This window comes from Vanessa cardui, chromosome 6 (genome assembly GCF_905220365.1).
Source record: "Vanessa cardui chromosome 6, ilVanCard2.1, whole genome shotgun sequence".
Lineage (NCBI taxonomy): Eukaryota > Metazoa > Arthropoda > Insecta > Lepidoptera > Nymphalidae > Vanessa > Vanessa cardui.
Genome location: NC_061128.1, coordinates 3,795,219 through 3,820,804, shown reverse-complemented (window position 1 = coordinate 3,820,804; position 25,586 = coordinate 3,795,219). Strand labels below are relative to the sequence as shown.

The window sequence follows — 25,586 nt, the reverse complement described above, 5'->3', positions numbered from 1 at the left end:
TGATTCATAAAAAATTTACTATGTGAAGGGCAAAAGGGCAAACGAAATAATAGTACGATAACATTAAACCACCATTTTAATGAAGCAACATACAATATTCATCACAACATAGCTCTAATAACTACACTCGCTTTCCTCACACTACTTTACCACAGAACAGAGAATACAGAAGTGCCATGCAGACAACTTAAATGTAATTGTACGGGGTATTTTATTATAAATCGACTTTAAAATTATTACAGTAATATACCGATTATCTTACATATTTCCGCCATGTTTGATATCACTATATATTCTCTGTTTCGAAATAAGAACTATAAAAAAATTATGTAAATAAATGTCATGTTGAAATGTTTCTTGGAATGTAGATAAAAGACAATTCGTTAAAATGTAAAATACAAAACAATACAAAAATATAAAATTAAAGCAAAATTTGTCTAATAGGCCAGCTCTAACCAACAAATAATTCAAAGTTATTTACTATGTCTGACATAAATGATTATTGGTTTCGATCTTAAACATCTCTACGTCTATTATAGTATATACTCCAACGAATCTACTGAATGCTAAAATTACAATATAATAAAAAGTGTTATCGATTCATCTCTCATGTATTTCAACTTAACCTCGAAAGCAATCCTCTATAGTATTTCACAACCTATAAAAGTTAAGTCGAAATATTACGTATGTGTGACGTCACGAAAACAGCGTAATTACTACAGGCTTATACAGTAATAGCGACAAAGTCTAATATTAATATAAATCGCATAAAAATCTACAATCAAAAATATAAAACGAAGTTCATTAATTTAAGTCTTAAACATTTTCCAAATAGATAAAATTTTACTGAATGGTAACCCGGGCTTATATTTTCAAAGATACGTTATACAGAGAGCCTAAGAGTCTACAAAAAAATACCATCCAAACCCCGTTTATCTCTAGAGCTTTTATTAAAAATATATCTGCAATAATTATCTAATTCGGATGGAAGCGAAAGATTTGGCGATCATTGGCATATGAAAATACAATACCTACTATATTATCACGGATATGTAATTTTAAACGCTTAAGCATTCTAATATAATAAAAGGTACGCGTCACAACTATTACAATATTTGGTTTCAATTGAAACGAAAATAGCTACAAAAATAGTAATATTCTTACCTACATGTTCGTATTAAGCTAGCAATTCACGTGGTTACTGAAGAATTTTGCCAAATTACAATTAAATAATCAAAAATCAAAGACAAACCGTTACTGGAGTGAAATATATCAATAAATAGGCCAAGAATAAAAAAAAGTCGCAAAATAGTTATATTATAGGCCAGTAAATGTTATTACTACTGAGAATAGGCCTCCTAATATTCATTTTTGGCGCTTAACACTCCAACACCGGTCCAATACGGTTTAGTGGATTATTTATTAACATAAAGTAATAACGGTTCATCTTTGATACAATACTTAAAAAAAATATAATATATCAGAAATAAATATTTAGTTTTAAAACAACTTTGAGCTAGTCGTTAGATTGATAAAATATAATTAATAATCATAAAAAGAGTTTATATATAACAAGTATTAAGCAAAATCCTTCAATGAACCTTTGGCGATACGTAAATAATCAAACTAAAGTACCAGGGCGTCAGAGCGTATGAGGCGTTTGCGTGTACTTAGACAAGAAGGGCGAGTACAATCATACCCATTGTAATAGACTTGAAAGTGAGACTGTTGGCCGAGTTCGAGTTGTTGTTGAGTGTTGTATCCTGAAACAGAAGCAATATATTATATTGTTAATCTATATAAACAAAACACATAAAAATATTCTATCTTATGATACATATATTTTTATAGCAATTTAACTAAAACAGAAAAAGAACATAACACGACTATTAGACTTAAAAGCTATTGAAGTGGTTTTACAACAAACAAAAAACATATATATAGTTTACTTAACAACACAATATATATATAAAAAAATCACATAACAATAATATTAACAATTTTTATACAATAAATTTTAAAACATTTTTATTACAAGCGTTTATTTAACACAAAATATAATTATTTGCTCAATACACATATCACAAATATAAACCCCTCAAAGGAAGAGAAGGCTTTGTCTTGCCCGTGGGAAAGGCTGTTTACTTATAATATGGTGGCATTTATAATATTCAATTAAATATATAGAAAAATGAACCTTATTGTTAAGAAAATTATAGTCTGATGATAGCTTATAGTGTTTGTTTTGAAAGTTTGGAGGATCGAATATTACTACATGAAAAAGAAATAAAAATTTACACCCTATCTGAGTGTGAGTGAATACTCAAGAAGGCGCACTTTAAAATAATTACTGACATTCATTATCAAATACAATTTAATTTGTATTTTTTGCTGTCTCTACTCTATCAGGGGAGCACCTTTTGTTTATGCCTTTAGTGATAGGATATATAGTCTACTGCAATCGAAGGCTAAGGAATAAAGGTAAACATTAAATTTACGAATGTCATACGATTTGCTAATGGGTCTGCTATATAGTGCACTACTATACTTCTTGATCAATATATCTTTAATATACCCTAAAACTTTAATATTCTTTAATATTACTTATAACTTATATTGACGACCTCCGTGGTCGAGTGGTGTGTACACCGGTTTTCATGGGTATGCCACTCCGAGGTCCGAATCAATATATATTATCATTAGTTTTCTATGTTGTCTTGGGTCTGGGTGTTTGTGGTACCGTCGTTCTTCTGATTTTCCATAACACAAGTGCTTTAGCTACTTAAATTGGGATCAGAGTAATGTATGTGATGTTGTCTCATATATTTATATTTATTTTTATTTATTATATATACTTTAATTTTACTTCCTAAGTTCCGATTATTATCGGAACTAGAAGTATGAATATAACTAATATATATATGAATGGCGGTTTGAATTACACATACATTGTAAACTATTACGCTTTCTCAAAAAAGCATAACATTTATCTAAAAAAAAGCCGCGATATTACATCCACGCAATCCATATTTCTCAAGACAATGACAAAATTACAAAACGACAAAACTACATTTGTGATATATATTTGATTGTAAGTAGTTGCACCATTGGCATAGTAAGAGGCGACTTATAATCGAGCCTTACGTCGCCAATGCACAACCAATATGTTATGTCCATTGTGCCTGTAGTTACACTGACTCACTCACCCTTCAAACTGCAGTACAATTACATTGAGTATCTGATGAGTGAGTATTACCGACCTGAGTATTCTAATATAAAATATATTTTCTAAATACCTAAAAAAGCAATACAAAATATAAATACACTACCGGCGATATTTATTTTTAATACCTGTAGACTTCTGCTAACTAACATGACTTTGTATTTTTTAAATGTTGAAAAAGAGTAACTAATGAGTTTGTTGCCGGTTCTTCTCGTTAGAATCTACTTTCCGAACCGGTGGTAGCTTCACTTAATCGTTAATTGACGATTCAAAAGTGCTTGTAAAAGCCCACTTGAATAAAGTTTATTTTGTATTTTGATTTTATTAAGAATATCTTTGAAACGACTACAGTTGTCTTTTCGCACATATTCATCGAAAACGAATTTGCAACGTAAAAAAATATTTTATAAGAGTAATACAAAAGGGACCCATAAATAATGCTAATAATTCTTAAGCACGATTAAAGCATAATATTGCATAAAATAACACATTTGCTTCACATAAAGAAAAACGTAAGCAAAGCAGGAACAAAACGTAACATGTACATTAACGAATCAAAATAACGGCACACTACAAATTAAGGACTTACGCCATTTCTTTTGCTCGATTTTCCGTCCGCTTTTTCCTATTGTAAACAATTATAATTCAGTAACATTTAACGATAGTAACATATTATTTATTCGACTTTTATTAATATCTTCCATTATTTTAGTTGTATACAGACAAATTATACATACAGATACAAAATTTAATATCAAAAAAGACACTTCCTAGTGTCTACTTGTCAATATGTCGACGAATAAGCGGGAAAACATATTTAAACATATGTCTTAAATATTGTGTTAATTGTTATTAACTTTATAACTTCTCATTAAATAATTCATTTTGTACCATTATCCACTCCAGTTAATCTTGTTTCAGGAGTAGTAAAGACAATTATAAACCCAACTAGACCTTTGGATTTTATCACTTAGGTATTTCACTTCTCTACTCATCTTGTATATGACACAAGTTGAGCTAATTCCGAGATTTATCTTAGTATTATGTAATAAAAATATTGGAACTTACAGGTAATTCCTTGCACGGTGTAGATTTTCTGACGAATTTGAAGAGTGACTCGACGATGTTCGCCGACGTGGGCGTCGAACACGTCTCCAGAGCGCTCACGACGCACACTTGAAGTTCAGCGAATTTATCACATTCTTCCTCCTGGAATGTAAAATAAAAAATATTTTTTTTAGTAAATAAATAAATGAGACAACATCACATACATTACTCTGATCCCAATGTAAGTGGCTAAAGCAATAACACAAGTGTGTTTTGGAAAATCAGAAATAACGACGGTACCACAAACACCCAGACCCAAGACAACATAGAAAACTAATGGTAATCTACATCGACTCGGCCGGGAATCGAACCCGGGACCTCAGAGTGGCGTACCCATTAAACTGGTGTACACACCACTGGACCACGGTGGTCGTCAAAAATATTCGTTAGGTAAGTTTTCTCTTACAAGCATAGTACTAGATTTTGATTTTGCTTGGTAGTATACCAAGCAAAATCATTACATTACATTTTTTTATTTATGATATACACAACAATATCATAAATAAAAAAATGTAAACAATAGCAGACGGACTACTACTTTCGACTCGTCCTTAAACAATATAAAATCAAATTACAATTCGATCTTTCGAAATGTACTTTCTATCTGGAACCGGTAAGAAACTGAATAGTTAAACCAATTAAATTACAGACAATTGTAAAGTTTTTGTTTCGATATGGACTAATTGAAACCGGTTGGAACATCACCTAAGTAATTCGTGTCCTTTGTGAGAGAATTATGTGACACAAGGAAAAAACCTTAGCGAATATTACACTATATGAGCGAAGGTCATTTGAAACAAAAGAGACGCCCTTGAATAAATTTCAAAAGTATCGGATAATATATTACTCATTATACAACGTAAATAAAACTGCAATATTGATAATTAGACAATAGGCTATTTGACTGGTTTTTAAAATCCATTTTATATTATTTAGTAGAGATTAAGGATCCCAGTAAAAGTTGATTTTTTTATTTCTAGTACATATTTGCCGAAAAATATCATATTAAAAATTCCATATTTAAATAACGCGCGAAAACGCTACTTGGACAATATGGTGCTGCAATGGGGTCGGTGACGTCACTTTTCTGTATTTTAATCTGTGGTACATATAGTAGAAAAGCAAGGCTTACAAGAAATTGACTTCATCATAAGCCCGGCCAATCAGGAACGTTTTATGTCACGTGACAAACGTTTGAAAAAATGCATTTTTATTTATTGATTTTTGAATAAATTAAGTATTATTTTCAACTTTCGTTAGTAAATAACCATTTTTAAACTCATAATATAAACTGATTACAATAATTCACAAATTATTTTTCGCATTGTCAAATAGCCTTTATATAGGGGTAAAATTCACAAACTGTTATTAGTCGATCATGAAGTCGGTCGAAGTCATTTTTATTAGCATCTGAATATAATTAAAAATGTCCTACGGCTCATTATGAGCTATGGGCTCCTTTGGTTTGGTGGTTATATCACCAATCTACTCCAATGCGATTTAGTAGCACCTAATGAATTTTAATGATAAATTAGTGCCATGAAATTTAGAGTTTCTTTTCCTGGTTTAAACTCGCTATTGTAAAATTGCCGAATCTTTACATATTTTTCTAAAGTTATATGGCAAGAGTCGTCACCATAAATAAAACAATAAAAGATATATATTCGTGATATCTCACCCCAAATTTAATCTCCGGAATGTTATCAATGGGGAACTTGTTCTGGTCGTAGTGGAATTCCGATCCGAGGGTGTGGTTTGCGCACATTTCGAGCTCGGCCTTCTTCTCGTTGAAACATTCTGGACCGTTTTCGGCGATGAAAACTGAAAATAGAATATTATTTATTATTATTCTGTCACGTAAATAAATATACACTTATAATATACAGTGAAATTTTCAATAAAAGATTAGTGGTCACCACCGCCCATAGACGTCGGCTCTGTAAGATATTATATTCACTTTCGAAAACAGAAAGATATGAAGCATGTCATCCAACAAAAATAGTATCAATAATTGATATTGTGAAATAGTAATACAAAGACGAAGACGTTTCGAAATCGAATTAAAGCCAATTATGATAGAGTAAATAGATTCTTAGCCAATCCGATGATGACTTTGATGTCCTCTGATAATTGAGAACAGAATACTTAATATTATTTATTCAAATGCATTAGTTGTGTTAAAAGTGGTCAAGTATTAACGCAATTATCATAATAAATATGAGCACAAGAAGTTTGACCGAAAATCACGAATTTTGTCTCTAATCGACATGTTCAACAACCATAATTACTGATAATTTGAGGAAAACGGAGTCGAGATGGCCCAGTGGTTAGAACGCGTGCATCTTAACCGATGATTGCGGGTTCAAACCCAGGCAAGCACCGCTGATTCATGTGCTTAATTTGTCTTTATAATTCATCTCGTGCTCAGCGGTGAAGGAAAACATCGTGAGGAAACCTGCATGTGACAAATTTCATAGAAATTCTTCCACATGTGTATTCCACCAACCCGCATTGGAACAGCGTGGTGGAATATGTTCCAAACCTTCTCCTCAAAGGGATTGGAGGTCTTTAGCCCAACAGTGGGAATTTACAGGCTGTTGTTGTTGAGGAAAACATATGAGCGTGCATTTTTAACTACTAATCTTATTTCTAAAATCGGTCGAGAAACAAACGAAGAGGTGAGCTGAATGAGAAACTGCGTGTATCTATATATGTATCTATACATGTAGACTCCTAAATGATGATAGTGGTTAATAAAATATAAAAGCGAAGATCGGTAGTATTATAGATTTACGATAATCGAATCTTATGAGTCACTAATTCAAATTAACCGAGAATTATTAAAGATAAGTAGGTACTATTCGCTTGAAAAGCTTTTATCGACTAAAGTTGTTTATAGTCGACCTCGTCTGACTTTTGCATGAATATGACAAATAAAATAAGGGAGGTTAGAATGCTGCCTGGAATAGATATGGCATATTGTGGCCTATTACCTAAATAACTCCGTTCTGCTTCGAGCGGTCGATGAGGTCATTAATGAGTTTATCTTTCTCATAAAGAAAATATACGGCGATCTTTAAGGTTTCCTACGAAACAATAAAAACTATGAAATCGACATTAACTATTATGTAACTCACTATGTAAATAAGTATTAAGTAAAGCCGGGATAAGAAGAGGTTCGTCACCTTAAGATCTATTTTCGTGTGCCCAATATAAGCGATAATCTACTTTACCGATCGAGAATGACATATTGCGTCGCGATAATTTGATGTTTAGATTCAAAAGGTACTAAGAGTTTAAGACTTGATAAAGGAATGAATTTGAAAACTGACGAAGGTTTTCTTACACTGACTATACATCAAACGGAAAAGGTGACATTCATTTTACGAATGTAAGATCAATATTTATCAGCCATTATCTAATCTAACCTTTATTACCCAAATCAAGTCTTACCTACTAGCGTAGATAATTTGAAAGACAATTATATTATTTATATACGATGATGTTATTATTTTTGATGTAAAAACAGTCTAGTCTTCGCTTTCTTGAAGGGACACATATTGGTTTTTATGTTATTTTTATTTGTTAGTTTTACGAGTTTCGATTGAAAATTGTTTTATTCACACCTTATTTATACAATTAATATTAATTACGAGCAACAAGAAACCTTTCTGACTGCCGAGAAATATTATCGCAATAAAATAAGTATCAATAGTACCATAAGAAACCTTAAAAAGGTCAAGACCTATTAAAAATCTCAGCAGTTTTCATTTTTCTCTTAATTATATAAATAGCAACCAGCAGTCATTATATGGCTACTGAGAACAACTCATAAGATCATAAAAGTCATCACAGTAAATGAACTATCGCTGGGTATAATACGAAACCTTGAAAAGCTATAAATTCCGGTCAAGAACATTCAAATGATAATAAATTTGACAAAGAAAAAACTAATTAAAATCGGCTGCGACAAACATTTTCGTTATTCTCTAATCTAAACAAATAATATTATAATAATGGATTCTTCGACGAAACGTCTTTTAACAAGATGTCACAAATATGTATTAAATAAACATTTTAATAAATTATACATACATGAGTGTAGGCATATACAAATTGTAGTCGAATGAATCCTAACGTGTATCGATATTGTTATCCGACTTTGCAAATATTTTAAGTATCGATTGGTTGAATGGTTCATAATGATAATGAACGACAGTGTTAAATAATAATCATTCATCACACACACCCACAGGAATGAAAATCATTCAATCAAAGTGCAATTTAAATAATTTCATTTATACAGATTATATACAAATGAATTGTTTATATTTGATATAAGTACTTACGTGCAATTCTATCTCCCTCTTTGAAGCATACAAACTCAGCTAATTGTTCAGAAATGTTATAAACAGTCTTGAGATTCTTTTGTTCTTCGGCCGAGAAGCAAGGCTTTACTGACTCTGTCATGTTTCGGAAGCAACCTTTGAAAGACGGTGTTTTTTCGCAATACCTAAAAAAACATTACATCGTTACAATGACATAGTATATAAAAAAAATGAATTATTTTTTTAACACAATCAAATAAATAAATAAAGACAGTATTAATATCGTTTGTTTGATAAGTTATATTATTTACATCTTTAACCGTAGTAAGGTTCTTTATCACGTTTTAATTAAGCGGTTTAGGTTTATTTTAGGAAGTGAAATTTTGTACCCGATATTTAACTTATTTCCTGATATGTCAGAGCTAGCTTGCTATGGGTTAGTTGGTAAGCTATAGATTGGAATCACAACAAAACGTGACGTATAAATCTATTTAAATCTTTAATAACACGTTTGTCCTAAATGCACCCGAGTGTATATCGATACTAATATTTAATTTGACTAAATTATTTAATTGAACTCACTTCTTGAAGACCTCGTCTACTTGACCCGTTGGCTTTGCCGCTTCAATCTCCTCTTGTAACTTCGCAGGATCGACCAGTTCTTTTAGGCATTCGACGAAATTTACAAATGATTTCTGGAAAAGACAATAACACAATGAAAATTGCAGTCCACTCAACGACTCAACGCCTTGAATCAGAACGATTATTATCAAATGATTTTTATCTTACTTAAGACATATACAGTATTTTAATTGCGATTTAGTTTACTTTTGTTTGATGGATATGAGATGTAAAAGTAAAGTAACAGCCTATAAATTTCCCACTGCTGCGATAAGGCCTTCTCTTCCACTAAGGAGAGGGTTTGGAACATATTCCACGCTATTCCATGCGGGTTTGTGGAATTGCACATGTGACAAAATTTCGATGAAATTAGACACATGCAGGTTTCCTTACGATGTTTTCCTTCACCGCCGATCTCGAGATGAATTATAAACACAAATTAAGTACATATATTTAGTGGTGCTTGCCTCGGTTTGAAACCGCAATCATCGGTTAAGATGCACGCGTTCTAACCACTGGGACATCTCAACTCTATTATATTTATCTATGTATATAATTCAAACTAAATATTTTAATTGTTTAAAAATATTTGAGTTAAAAAAAGACATTATATTCTTGAGCTGATGATGAACAACTGAAAATCTACTTGCGCCATCTTAGCGTTAACATATAAACTTCTTAAATAAACAACGTAGCTGCTACAAAAATGTTCTAGATACGGAAGATACCTACACCAGGTACAAAGTTGGCGCGAAATAATATTTTAACATTTAGTACTACACTCATATACCTAATACATTTCGGAAGTCTAAAAATAAAAAGTAATTAGTAATATATAAATATTTTTAAATAATATTCTGTAGCATTCCTTGGCACATATAACAAAGCAATACGAAAAAAAACTACACAAAACTTTCTTTGTTTTCTTATCTGTTGGCAAAATATGTTTAATATTTCTTTCGAAGCCAGTATTTATTTGCAATTGTGACCACTGATTGGTTGCTTGGCAGTTTAAAAATTAAAAAAAAAAGTATTATGTATAGGAGTTTCTCGGATTCGACGTCGTTACTATTTCAAAGGACTTAAACACCCACGGGTGACAACTAACGAGTAACCGTAACATGAATGTTATTCAATACAATAACGCGGGCAATGTGACACAGTCAAAGTTCAATTACTATAATCAGAACTCTTTATGAGATACCGATAGACCGACCAACAGTTATTCATGATCATTCTAATAACATTTACGTATTACCATTGATACATTTTATTATTACTCATTCTACTAGGTAGAAGTCTACCAGTACAACCTTACAAGTACATACATTTGAAACAATTTTTCTTAGTGATTATCATGTCTTAAAAATAAAAGTACAGTTTACAATAAATCTACAATAACTCGGTCGTGGGGTTCGGCGCAAGGTACTGTCTGTTTTACTAACCAATTCATCATATATACTATCGTCTTACATAACAATAAGGTTAAGGAATAATGTACCTTAAGTATATTGTAATAAAAGTTTACAATTATGAGACAAATGTATTAACAACTTCGAGATTTATATAACTCTTGAACCACCTATTGTATCTTTATGTAGAATACAAAAAATCTTTACGCATCTGCCAACAACACCTAGATATAAAAAGTATCGTAGTAGTAATGTATTATATGCGCTTTGTATATTATTCACAAAGGAAGTATATTTTTGATACATAATTATATAATAGGTACGCTATTAGCGCTTGCATCGTCTTTCTTCGCCCTGGAAATAGTCTGCTCCCAGTAAGGTTATCTAAATTCTAGATAAGTGAGACATCAACAGAATACGTCACTATAAAATAAAGCATTTTCGATACCATTCATGTGCACACGCTTTGCCGCATTCAGGATATTTATAGCTTAAAATATAACATAAAATGCGACTTTATATATAAATACATTACAAACGATCTTGTTTTTTTATGAACCCAAGGCTAAAGGAACATTGTTTTGACTCGTGATAAGGCTTGCGAATACAAGTATAATGTAATAACGCTCATTAAAGACAAATTACCTTTCCTAGATACGTTCATATATGATTACGCTTTGTTTATTTTCATCTTATTTTACGATTTATTAAAAGGAAACTTATAACGTCTCAATGTTATTTTTTAGAAAAGTTAGTTTTTAATTTGTAAAATACTTTTAATAAAATACCCAAGTAATTAAGAGCGATTAATTCCAAATTGAGTTAGGGGTGTGATAGCAACAGTGTTGACATTTCAACATAGCATCAACACGTGAGACACACCCTTAATAAATTTTAGCGCCAATTAAATTAATGAAAAAATGACGAGAAACAAACTAGTAGGTCAACAGCTTTAGTGATGATCATTTTGCGTGTAATATAAAAATGAACGAGTAATTCAATAAACAAAAACATCTATCTCCCTTAAAATCAAGATGAATGACGCAACAGGTTTTGACTGAATTCGAGAGGGCTCCTTGGATAATTGGTTACTTCAAAAAATATCATTAGTTATTTTCGCAATTTGAATGAAAAAAGTACAATTGATATATTTTTGTTATTATATCTTTAATGAACGTTTCAGTGATAAAAGACATTATAAAACTTCTAAGAAAGATTATCACCACTTACCAGGCCGTTAAATAGACAAACTCTAAAATTAAAAAATAAAATCACGCTGAGTTGCTGTGGTCGGTTTTTCTCCTGTATGTATTTGTTACCGAACCGGTGGTAGATACTTTGAGAAATTATTTTGCAATATCCTGAATAGGCTAATATTATGATGATGAGTACACCAAGTGCATCTCATTAATCAAATATCATAACAGTTTGCAGATTAATTAATGTTCTGACTATTGACCCGCTCTTTAGGGTCGAAGCGCGACCATATACAGTTTAAAAGCTAACATATTAAACCGGTCGACTATTCTATTCTATCACAAATAATAGTTTCAAATTGAACTTGATATTTTATTCAATAATTTATTAGTAGTACAAAAATTTAAATAAAATTTTAAGTAAACAAGTTTAAGTGACACGCTTATCATCGATGTGCTGGATTAATTAATCCAAGCGTGTCTTGTGTCACACATAGAACTTTTCCAGTTGTTGATGATAAAATTTATGAAATAATGATCAAGTTTTTTTTTCATATCGTTTTAATTTATGTTTTTGAAATGAAAATGCAAAGAGACCCAGTTGAGTAGCTGTCACATGGATAGGCGGAAACAAAAGTGAATCGACAATAGTTCATCGAATATATTACACAACAAAAAAAGAAAAGATTTAAATGATTTCAAGAGTGTTGTTATCGCTAAGGGAGCAATCTCTGCAAAATCTATCTTCTTTTAGAATTCTCAAGTAGTTTGTGATAAAGGCGTTTTTTATATGCAAAAGTGGACATGACACAAATTAATGCATTTTTATGTTTGTTCGTGTCATGTAAATAACAAGGAAACCATCGATCTCATCCTTGTGGTAAATTTTCCAATGAGTTGTTTACCTGTTTGTTGTGAGTAACATGTAAACGATTTAGATGATAAAACAAAAAGCCATAGGAAAGGACGGTATATGTTCAAGGCGGTGTATGGCAACAAAGTTCAATACAAAAAAAAACAAAGTGCAAAATGACTTTACGTCAAACTTTAATAATGGATTATTGCCGTATTAACAAATTGTTAATTACTACAAAAACGGTATTTACGTTGTCGTGCAGCCGCGCCATCAAGCGACGAGTAATATTAAAATAGTACAAAAAGTTACGTATGTTAAAAAATATTACTATTTGAGGCATATATTATTAAAAATAAGATTATTTATTTGATAAAAAAGCGTGAAGCTAATACTCATTGACCAAATAAAGTAGCGTATTGAATGGATTCTACCTTCTTGGTAGAATCTGTAAGCTACTGATAGCTTTACGTGTAATACAAATTGCTAAATTACAAAACCTAAATAAAAAAATTAAATTTTATTACCACTTATTCCATCAAAAAAGTGGAAGTAAATGCAGGTGTGCCAACTTAAACGGTAATCAGTTAAGCGGTGTCGAAGTCTATTAAACTCAAACAGGTATACCAACATACATTTATATAGAGACAGATTAATCGCTAATTTAATTGTACAAGTCTTATAATCAATGAAAGGTCGCGCACTTTTTGTTATTACTTTTATTCATTAGTTAATGACTTGTAAACATATCGATTAAATAAATAGTGCGTGTTTAATATACGTCAATCGTTCCCTTTTACTGTCACCTTATTCGAAGGGAATAAGGATAATTTATACAATATATATTGGAGATTTCGGTTATCAAAAACACAATGAAATACTCCTGGTATTTGATATGTCACGTGACCCATATACGAGAGAAATCGCTCCGATTAGAATCGAATGCATTTCTGTAATCCTGATGATATATTACTCTCAGTATTGTGAGAATTGTTTTTTTTTAAAGACAAAATTTTCGTCCCAATTTCAATGGCATGCAAAGGCAGTTCCGATGAGAGTATTTGGAATGATGCCAAGGTTCCACCGCACTAGGTTATCTAAGAACTACTTCCCGATTGCTGGAAACGTTACAAAACTTCATGCCTTCCCAGTTTCCGTTGATATTCATACGTATTTCAATTACCTATTATTATGCATATTATATTAAATTCAACATTTTTTTTTTTCATTTGGCATTAATAATTATTTATAGACTATATTAAGAAGTATTAAAATAAATAAAAACTCTTTTTAATTTATCAACAAAATAGAAATATTATGAATTGAAATTAGTCAAGTCATCGACTCCCATAGTTCAAAGTTGTTGCTAATAAAACGGCACGAATTTATTTAAATACATACACTATACGGTATACATTAGTAGCTATGTCTGTTTTCAGAAAATATTAGCGAGTTGCTTTGCGTAGTTTATGTTAGTAGGCATTACAATTGTCCGGTTCGAAACAGCAACTTTCACATCGCTAACCGACCCATATATCGTTGCAGCTGTTCCGAGATTATACAGCAGTGTTCAAAATAAAATTGACAAACGAATAATAATGAGCATGCTCTTTTAACTAATTTCTTTTTTCACGTTTTTCGATTATAAGCAAAAAGAGTAATGCTTCTATTTTGAATAAAGGCTGTAGACTAGCAGCCTGTTCTGTTCTTAAAAAAAAAAAATCTTCACAATTGCATTCATCCAACGAGTTCAATCTACCTTACTATTTATACACACACACACATTTATCAAAATCATTCTACTACTACCCCCAAAATTTTTCTCTCTTCTCTCGTCTTTATATTTTCTTCCTTTCTACTGATGTTTTGTTTGACATATCATGTGTTCAACGACGTATACGTAGACTGTATAATAAAAACAATTACAAAGTTCAAAATTACTGCGACATTTGTTGAATACACTTTGTCTAGGCTCTCAGCTAGAGAATTGTATCGATGCTTACATATTATATTAGCAGTCAAATAAACATGTCAAATTTAATGGCACTCACGAACGACAAGGTTGTATAAAATATGTTTTTTTTTTTTCGATACTTGGCAACTTAGCTTAGTGGCGCTGTCGAGTGCCACTTTAAACTAGGTTTCCATAAATATTTTAAACACTTAAAGTAATATATAAATTTTTACAAAGCTTTCATTGTATTATGAAATAAGGGTAACAAAAATTACAAATTAAGTACTTGGCCTTATAAGGAACATGAATATGAAAATATAACATATTCAATTGATTTCCGAACTGTTTCTATTTTTGTTCTTATATAAATGACCCAGAGCTAAATTTTCCGAATGTATATTCTATTTCCTGAATTTAAATAACACCGCAGTCGTACAACCAAATCCTACAAAGGCATCTTCGGTCTGTAGTCATAACCATAAGTACTATTGGACAAAAAGTATATTAGTACAACATTTAGAAATTGAAATCACCAATTAATTTAATGTTTGTTCTAAATCGTATCTCGCTGTTTTTGTAAAATTACCTTTCTTTATACGTATATATACTTTACAAAAGACATACTTTTCAGTTTCATTAATAAGCCTAAGTTTTAACTCCAACGATTCTTATTAGTTTTTATTATATTTAATTTTATAATATGTAGCTATGAAATCAAAATAAAATAATTATTTAAATATGCTCCTAAAACGTAGTTCTTAGTACAATAATCCAGTCAAATTTTTAGTGACGGATTGGATGGCTGAATTTGTTTCGAACCGATTACGATTTTATTTATGCTGTTTTTTAAGCAATGGTTCCAGTAAAAAAAAGGGCCAACCTATAATTTACGCTCGTGATGATATCGCACGAGACGTACAAGTGCGTTTTTGAGAATGTTATCCATCAATCAACACATAAGGACTTTAAGTTTTTTGAACGGTAAGAACTCAATACATCAGCATAAACATTTCTATTGGGAGTCCTTCAAAGCAGAGTGCACACAGTACCAAATTAAAGAAAAGCTATATAGAAGAGTCAAATACAATATAATGTAAAAGCTTCAATAAAATACACTTTACGTATTATTGAACAACGTCTTATAATACGTAAAGTGTATTTTAGCTATTGATAGAGGTAATCTTATACATATTTAATCTGAATCAAAGTAAGTCTGTGTCAAATCTGATAAATAGTTCTGCAACATGTATTGATAAGTTTGATAACAAAAGTAATCAAATTTGTAAGCATTAATCTTTATTGTACACGCAATCTATAATTATAATAATTCTAAATCGTTTATGTGAATGACATGAAAGGTCTTTTTATTTTTAAAACGTAAGTATCCGAAATTAATGGATTTTTGGAAATTTAATACACTGTATAATGTACATACATCATTTATAAATAAAGACAAAGTAACCATGTTTGTCCCGAATAAAACCTTTTTTAAGTTGCGGTAGGTATAAATGCATTTCGCCCGACTAGGTGTGAGTCATTTTTTATCACTGCATTATCGGCGGATACACCGATTGCTGATACTTGCATTACATTATTGTTTTTCATCTCTTTATTTAAAAATATATCACAATCTTTAATTTGACACGGTTCTATGAAACAATATCGATCACGTAACTCCACTCCTGTAAATTCACTTGGTGAGGATAATAATTTTTAAATTTGGATTATGAGTACATATGTATAAATAGTAAGTTGATATAAAAACAGTCACTTATTTTATCCCATGGTGCTATTGATTCAAGTCAAATTGTATAGAAATATTTCGATTATTATAAATAGAAAATTCGCTATTTGTATTGGCTTTTAAAAATAGAGCACTATTCACAAACCATTTTGTCCTTTCATTTATGTCCCGCAAACGTCATAATAAAGTTTTATTCGGGCCCGGATTTACGGTGTTCATGTTACCTAGGCGGGCACTTGACTTTTAAGCCCTCCCCTTCATACTATTTAGCAAATAACGTGATTATGTTAGCAACATATTAATTTGTACCATTTGTTATATATTTTGAAGTTACATGATTTAATAACGGTTTATTTATGTTTTTTAATAGTACCGGTTTACAACCGACTCTGGATTTGGTTATATAATAATTCGATATATCTATATATATATAATAAAATTGGAGTGTCTGTTTGTAATATTAAAATAGCCCCTTTTTACTCAATGCATATGTCTTTAATTCTTTATACACGATACTTATACCAAAATAACATTTTTTACAATTTTTGTCGGTCTGTCTGTCTGTTTGTTCCGGCTAATCTCTGGAACAGCTGGACCGATTTTGATATTCACTGACAGATAACTGATATAATAGGTAGTACCTTAGACTACAATAATATATTTTTTGTTATATTCAAAGGCGTACAAGGTCGCAAGCACAGCTAGGAATAATAATATAAACACATGTTATAATGCATATTGATTTCGTTTTAAAAAATTCAAATTATGTCAGCCTTGATAAGTGTTATAATTGATTAACAATTATCACAAATATGATTAAATGATTTTTTTAGCAATGAGGTTATATAGGTATTCAAAATTTAATCAATATCTACCATTTTAGAATTTGTACAAATTGTGAGGAATAATTTTGTACACTCAAATCAATAGGTTTAATTTCATTCAGGATGAAAATTAGAACTTGATACTTATTTATTAATTATATTGTTATATTGTATACTATAACAATGAGTACCGATCAAAACTGTATAATATGGCCCAGTGGTTAGAACGTGTATCGTAACCGATGATTGCGAGTTCACATCCATGCTTACTGAATTTTTATGTATTTAATTTCTGTTTATAATTCATCTCAAGTTTGGCGGTACCGGAAAACACCGAAGGTAACCTCCATGTGTCTAATTTCAATGTAATTACATGTGTGTATCCACCAAGGCGTTGGAGCGACATTGTGTCATAGCTTCCTTGGAAAATCCAATGAAAAAACCTTTTCCTCAATGGGGAGAGAAGGCCTTAGCCTTGCAGTGACATTTACAGGTTTATTACGAGCTTCTTGACGATTATATTCGGTTTTTTCAGGTAAATGGATATTTAGAAAAGAGCAACTGGGTCGCCTTCTAAATTTATAAAATAATATTTTCTAAAATTTTTAATATCACACGATTTAAAAAAAATGGTTGCAAGGTCTGGATGAAACGTATTTTGATTTTAAACAGCGAACCAACTTAATATTCACCAAAAAAGGTCAAAATATGTTGACTGGTTTTGAATACATGAACGATTTAAGAAACTTAATTCATTAGTAAGCAATACTTGTACTTATGTTGAAGAATATATTGTAATGGTTTATACAAAAATTAATCAAGGCAATCAACTTCAATTATCCAGTACGAAGTAGGAATTAATTATGAAACAAAAAAAAACGTTTTATAAAATTGCTCCATGTACACTAAAATTTCAAAAATATTTTACAATATCTATTTGGATACTGTGGATCCAAGAAAAACAATGTTAAAAGTTTAATACCTAATTTTAGGGATCGAATTGCAAAAAAGAAAATCATTATCATTCATTTTTATACTATCATTAGAATATTATATTTCACGTTATAAGCATAAGTATATGTATATTATCCAACAAGTTCCAGGGAAAAGTCAACCATGCACATAAGCACAAGAATTATAAACAAATACAAGCTAATGACCAATGCGTAGCTTGTCATGGGACTCTAATTCTGCCTTAAACACTCTTTAAACCCAAATAATAAGACATATTATTTATTAGTTAAAATTAGTACAAATAAAAAAAAAGGAAGTAATAACGTGAAGAATAGTTAAAGGCAAAATTTATTCAATTTAAATAAAGGTAAAAAAATAGTATGGAATAAAGTATTTATGTTTGGCATTAAATAACGGCGGGTTATTGGATGAATCTGCACAATGACTTTTAATCATACTAAATCCCGCTGGCACTCTAAACAAAAACCATTGCCATTAAAAAAAAACTGTAAAACAAATGTACAAATGTTTTACAAATCAAAACATGAGTAACATAACAAATAACATACATCTGTTACGGAAAGTGTTAAGTTGGATAATCTTGTTTTTTGCGTGGTTCAGAAAAGATTTTTGGCTTAAAAATATCATATCTAATATATAATTACGTAATAGAATGAATGGCTTCACCGCGAACGCGCGGCTTGACTCCTAGCATTTAATAATTTATGATTTATATGTACTCTGATAATTTTTATTTTGAACGACGTAATATGTTTTTTTCGTGAATAAATAAACTTAAGTGAAAAAAGACTAGAAACATTTTTTTTAATTAGAACTAAGTAAGTTAGTGCTGTGAGTCGTTCAGACTCATTTTGTTAAGATTTTTTTAGGACGTCAGTATAATTATTATTTTACACATCTATTAAATAAATACTAGAAATATGATAAACTTAATATTAATATGTCCATATGAATTCAATGATATGCGAGAGTAGTTTTAGTGCTAAATAAAACTATCAAAGATAAAGTATTTCTATCACACTTTCTTGATAAATTCAAACCACCCATTATGCGTATAAAACGACAACTAAATGTTATGTAAGAAAGATCGAGTATCGCAATCATAATATTATTGCATGCCCTCTATTTAGATTGTACAGTCATTGAAATACACACGTTTATTCCTGTAACGAACGTCTTCGTCTTACATACAAGGTCAAGTGTAAATGGTTTTTACGTATGCATTGCATATTAAAAAATTCTTTTATAGAATTAAGTAAACTTTCAACTGGACGATCCAATCTCAAATAAATTAAGACAGATATAGTATCGAAATACAACGTTAATCTTTTGGTTACTTATTGAAACGATGTTATTCAAATTACATGAAACATTCCGCCATATATATTATTTTCGAAGAATCGTTACGGGACGAAAAGTTATGCTGAACGGTACGCTCACTTATGACACTTTTCTCCGCAAATAAAGGAAACTTGAGATTGAGGTTTCCGTACAGGATATCTATATTATTATTATAAATGCAAAAGTAACTCAGTTCACTGCCTGTTTACGTTTAAGCCGTTGAATATATTTAGATTAAATTAGATATGGAAATAGTTTAAGTCCCGGGGGAAGCTAAATGCTACTTTTTTTAATTCGCCCTTCAAAAGACTAAAATGGGGAGTAAGTGTTGGGTTACATTTTAGCTTTACATAAGAGTTATATAATTTTTGGCTAAGCTATTGATAAAGCCCAATCGAGCGAAATCAACGACGTGTAACTGTTAAAAACAGCCATAGCCATTATCCCGTAAGGGTTCCTTATTAAAAGTATTATTAACAGCTTCGTGCTCTTTTAAAATATTAAATTACCATATCCTGATCAAAACCCGAGGTATAATTACACGCTTACTTTCGTTGTACATTGAACATATGTCCGCAAAATACAAAGGTTCATTGAAACCAGTCCAACGACCTACGTGACTGTAACCAAAGCCTTTGAGCACCGTTGGCAAAAATTTGAACGGCATAATTTAGGGTAGTGATACACTATTAGTCAAAACAATATGTAGCTTACGACTTTGGAATTAATTAATTTAAAATTATATTAAAAAGTAAATAAATGTCGTATGAATACACGGAAGGGATATTACGACAAAGTTAAAAAAAGGTATCTTTCGTAATAAGAAATTAAAGATGAAAGCAATAGTAGAATTAACGTTACTATTCTTCGTAGAAGGTCTTTGAGCGAAACTATAACAATACATGAAAAATAACTCTGTCTGACTAGCTGTTGCTCTTCAACAGCCAATCCACAAAACCGAATTTGTAAAAATTTGTTACGAAGTAAGCTTCAACCTCAAGGAAATCTAGTCTTTTCATAGATAACCACTAAACAGCGAGAGAAGTTGCGGCGACTACTAGATAGTATATAGTTATGTATGATATATATATGAGTTATTGATCGGATTCATTCATTATATTTCTTAAACGTACTAATGACGCACGACAATACAATAAATTAATAAATTTGTACCAGGATTCTCGCCATCGGATCATAAAAAATACATTTAAAAAATTGTTGTTGTTTTTCTTTAGTTTTTTTTTCTTCTGTATTCTGGAACTTGCCCTTATTAAACGGGGAATTCCCTTTAAATGTTACTAATAAAGCAATTATATCTTGTTTCAGGCCGCAAACTTATAATAAAATTAATAAAAAAAAATATAATAAAATTAATGTGACTGCACTTTTTGAATTAAGTGTGATAACTCTAAGCTTAATTTATCTCAATTTGTATTTACATTACGATGTTAATTTTTATATGGTTGTAACCTACCTACTTGCTAATTGATATAAATGCGCAAGAGGTTTTGCTAATTTGCCTTTCGGTCAGCATTCAAGCAATCGATTCGAAGTTTTTTTGCATAGATAATAATATATGGTCATCCAGACCTTTCAACAAAAATATGCAACCCACTACTATAACACTATGCATATATAATTTATACTCCTATGTCCATAATCAATAAAAATGTATTTAGTAAGAGATAAAAATTTATTAAGTTATTAAAAAAATCTAGTTAGTCTACTATGAAAACCTAACTACGGTAGTCAGTTCTTATTAAATACAAATTCGCATATAAACTGAGTATTTATTGTGTCGTTAAAATAACTTAGAGCTAAATAAATTATTATACAAATAAACATGTACTTGTTAACTGAGTTAGGTAATTATTTATACTGGTAAATTAAAAATGTTGAAAAAACTTGCATATAACTAAAACAATAATTTCCTCATTCTCTAGTTATATAGATTTTATTCTATATTAATTAGATTTTTAGATAGAAGTAATTACCATAACTTTACTTAAGAACTAATATTGAAAATAAAAATAACTTGAGTGGTGCTTATTTAAGTAAATATACTATTTCATTTTTTCTGTGTAGAAACACATGCTATACTTTAATATTGTTAAGCACTTGACAGACAGCATAATTAAACTCGACAAGTAAGTCCTTACGCGTAATATAATTGCCATAAGAAGTTAATGACAACTTAAGGAAAGCATTTTGCTTGATATTATAAAGTGTTATGTATTCATATGTGTGTTTCTGTATATGAAAATGTTTAAGGTTTACAATTCCAAGTATAACTTTTTTTTTATGGAATAGGTTGGCGGACAAGCATATGGGCCACCTGATGGTAAGTGGTCATCATCACCCATAGACAATGACACTGTAAGAAATATCAACTATTCTTTACATCGTCAATGTGCCACCAACCTTGGGAACTAAGATGTTGTGTCCTTGTGCCTGTAGTTACACTGGCTCACTCACCCTTCAAACTGGAACACAACAATACTGAGTACTGTTATTTGGCGGTAGAGTGTGGCGGCGGATGAGTGGGTGGTACCTACACAGACGGGCTAGCACAAAGCCCTACCACCAAGTGAATAACATATAGATTTTAAATTTTTTATTTCAAATCATCAACAAAAAAATACATTTTTAGTTTCATGATATTATTTTATAAAGGAGAGGTTTCTAGTTATTAGAGATTAAATTCAGTATAAATTAAAATAAAAGTTTATACCAAACCTACACTATGTAAATAACAATATGAATAATTTAATGACTATGCATAATCTACACTTGTTACAAAACAAATTTTAAAACATAGTATAATATAAAATTTATTATTATATTCATTTACCGTAAACACAAACATTTGATAATATTAAGAATGATATGTTAAAAATGAGTCAACCCCAATGTCACTAAAGAAATTTCATACAGGAAACTTGTAGTTAAATTATTTTGCAAATACCGCTTGTTTAATTTCAGTGTTATTTTTAATAATATGTCAACCTTTGCACATCACCTTGTAGAATAATAAATACCAGTTTGTAGTTTATGCAAGGACGCACAAATTAATTAACTATTATGTTGTTTAAGCCAGTAGTGAGTAGTAAGAACAAAAAAACTAATATAATTTCATTGATTCCCACACATCTTACTAATTACAAATGTGAAAAATTGTATGAGTAGATGTTTCTAATTTAATTATTCAAAAATATATGGTTAGAATCGGTTTAATTTTGAATACCGATAACTTTTACCCTAACTTAACACAAATACTACTTATCAACAGTTCTCATTGCTCACATACTCAAAGCATAATGCAATAGCTAGTATTACTATGAATGGTTTATAGACAAAAAGCCACAGAAAACATTTTATATGTATAAAAAAATATTTCATAACAATTAATATGTTAATGAACTACAAATTCATTTAATTTGAAGAATTTTAGTGTGTTAATTTGTTTAAATTAAAAATAATATTGATTTATATACTGCCATACAAACTAAACTGTGATAATATGCATTTAAGTATGTATATAAAATCCCAATTTCATTTCTTTTGCCAGTTATTCTCAGGTGTATTGGTGTTAATTTCTGAACCAGTTGTTGATTTTAGACTATCATTAACAAAGTGTAACACTTCTATAATGAATGAAGATTTTGTCTTTTTACTATAACACTGACCAACCTTGTACTATGAAACAAGCCTTTGAACTTTGAACCTCATAGATATATAAAAACTAATTAAAGTATATTTAAAGGTTTTATATTATGAATAATTTTTAAATGTGGGAGTGTGATATATATTTTTATGTTGTATTATTAATATTATAGTATGTATTTGTTAATAGTAAACATAATTTATGATTACAATTGCATTATTACATTTAATCATATCTAACTACTTATAAGCACATAATAAAGAGTAATATAAAGTTGTTTTAACACTCTATGAGAAATTTTATTTTATCAATGTTGATGCTTAATATGCTAGAATTTAGTTTACCAGACATAGCAGCACCAAGTAATTGAAAAAACTTATTTAAATTGGTTTAAAATTTATAAATAATCATACCTCGCTTTGTGGATAAGCTTCAGCTCCTCCGTTTTCTTCACATTTTTTCTTAAAAACTTGCATAGATTTATTTTTTAGCTCGGTAACTTGTTGTTCATCTACCTTTCCTTGAAGTTCAGGAGGCAAATTGTTGATAGCATCTGAGAGTGACGGTTCTGTCTGGGCCCATGTCATACCTATAATAAAAAATATTCAAATTAGTATGTACTTTTTAAAGGGCATAAATAAATACTCTTTTTTAGTCGCATGCAATAGTAATTGAACGACCAGAATGTTTTAAAAAACAATGAAATTATTTTATTACTAAGCAATAGGTTTATGATTAAAATTTTGAAGGTACACTATGATTTAATTTATTTCAATATATACTATAACAATTCGTACGTACTTAGGTTAAGTACTTTTACGTTGGTTTTAGTATATAATTATGCGTCAAACTAATTCATAATAACATACGATAAATTAATTTACGATTAATTATAGGTAGTAATGTCAATTTTTGAACTATGAACCTATGATAAACTTAATCTAAAATTGCCATACCAGACAATAACTACATAGAAAATTTTCCATTTCCTATTCATTTATACACAATGTGTGAATATTTTGTACTTAAGTCAAATTCATTTAAATAAAAAATAAAAAAACTTACCGATGCAAATTACGAATATAATATACCTCAAAGCCATTATAACAAATGTGATTTACTTAAAATAAAATTCAATAATACGCCAATGCCCAATGTCGTTGATGTAATGTGAAATCAAACCGGTTTCGTTGAATCAATTTTTGTAAACCACAATAATAAATAACTAACACGTCACACGCACTACTCTCGCCGAACTTTAAACTAAACTGATTGTGATAACTGAACAATGTTGCCACATTGATTATTATATAGAGGCAATTGTTGAAGCTTGACAGTGGCCAGATAAAAAATTTGCTATAAAAAGGGATGCCAGAATATTTAAGAAAATACAACAGATTATTTCAAATCTTTATTAAAGCGAAATAGTTATATATTAGATATTGCATCAGAATCTTCGAAATGGTATTGGCTGAAATTAAGCCCAAGCAAAAGAAGTTGAGATGTCTTAAGTTGGCGTGAGAAAAATATTTTTTAATCTTTCTTTTAGTTATGTTGACTGTTTTTTTATTGTTCGATTAAAATATATTCTTGTCCAATTTATTTTTTTGTATAACTAATTGTATACTATAATTTTCGTCATGATGAAGTAATGTTATTGCTCACAGATTTGCAAAAAAATTGCTATTCATTCTTACTTTTGGATTACAAAATAAATTTATAAAAAAATATTTTTAGCTCTTTATTAGAATAATTTAAAAATAGTAAAAATATATTTATCGTGAAATAATCAAATTGAATTGGTGTAACATGCAGATATTATATTTATGAAAATCTTGCCATTAAAATCTTAAAAATTTAAATAATAGAAGTGCCACTGCATGGTTTATATTTGATATAATTTTGTTTTTAACAATAATTACGAATTAAAGTAACCTATTTCAAAAAACGAATTAGCGTTCAGTGACGTCATTCCTGTTATGACTACTTATTTGAGGTTATAGTTGTAAAAAAGTGAATATTAAAATGAAAATTAATTGCGTTTTTCGAATTAAAAGTTGGGTTTGTCAAAGCAGACACCAGATTCTTCTTTTCAGCTTGAAACCTCTTTTATCTCAGTTTTATGTCTGAAACTTTATTGAAGTAGATAAACAAATTGGCACAATACATACAGCTTTTTTTCGGAGTATCGATAGTTCGTTTTAAATTTTTACAAAAAAGTATCTCTCAAAAGTCGAAAAAAAATGCATAAGTATGAAGCCGATGAGAACAAGTACGATTAGTGGGGTAGTGACAGACAGCAGTGACGTCATACAAAAATAGATCCGTCTTCGCGCGAAAATTT

The 25,586-nt window shown here is 30.0% G+C and overlaps 1 protein-coding gene across 2 annotated transcripts; it reads right to left on the bottom strand.

Moving 5' to 3' along the window:
- Window positions 1–58: 58 nt before the first annotated feature.
- LOC124530192 (27 kDa hemolymph protein-like) lies at window positions 59–24,521 on the bottom strand. 2 transcript variants are annotated; one of them, XM_047104200.1, is made up of 8 exons: window positions 24,308–24,521; window positions 23,656–23,831; window positions 9,241–9,353; window positions 8,680–8,843; window positions 6,009–6,151; window positions 4,292–4,432; window positions 3,813–3,848; window positions 59–1,763 (listed from the first exon to the last, which is right to left on the bottom strand). In XM_047104200.1, the coding sequence occupies exons 1-8, from the start codon at window positions 24,342–24,344 to the stop codon at window positions 1,671–1,673; spliced, it is 903 nt and encodes a 300-aa protein (XP_046960156.1). In that variant the 5' UTR covers window positions 24,345–24,521; the 3' UTR covers window positions 59–1,670. The 2 variants fall into 2 exon arrangements, with proteins under 2 accessions (XP_046960156.1, XP_046960157.1); XM_047104201.1 differs by lacking the exon at window positions 3,813–3,848 and having other exon boundaries at window positions 24,308–24,520.
- Between the last annotated feature and the right edge of the window lie 1,065 nt (window positions 24,522–25,586).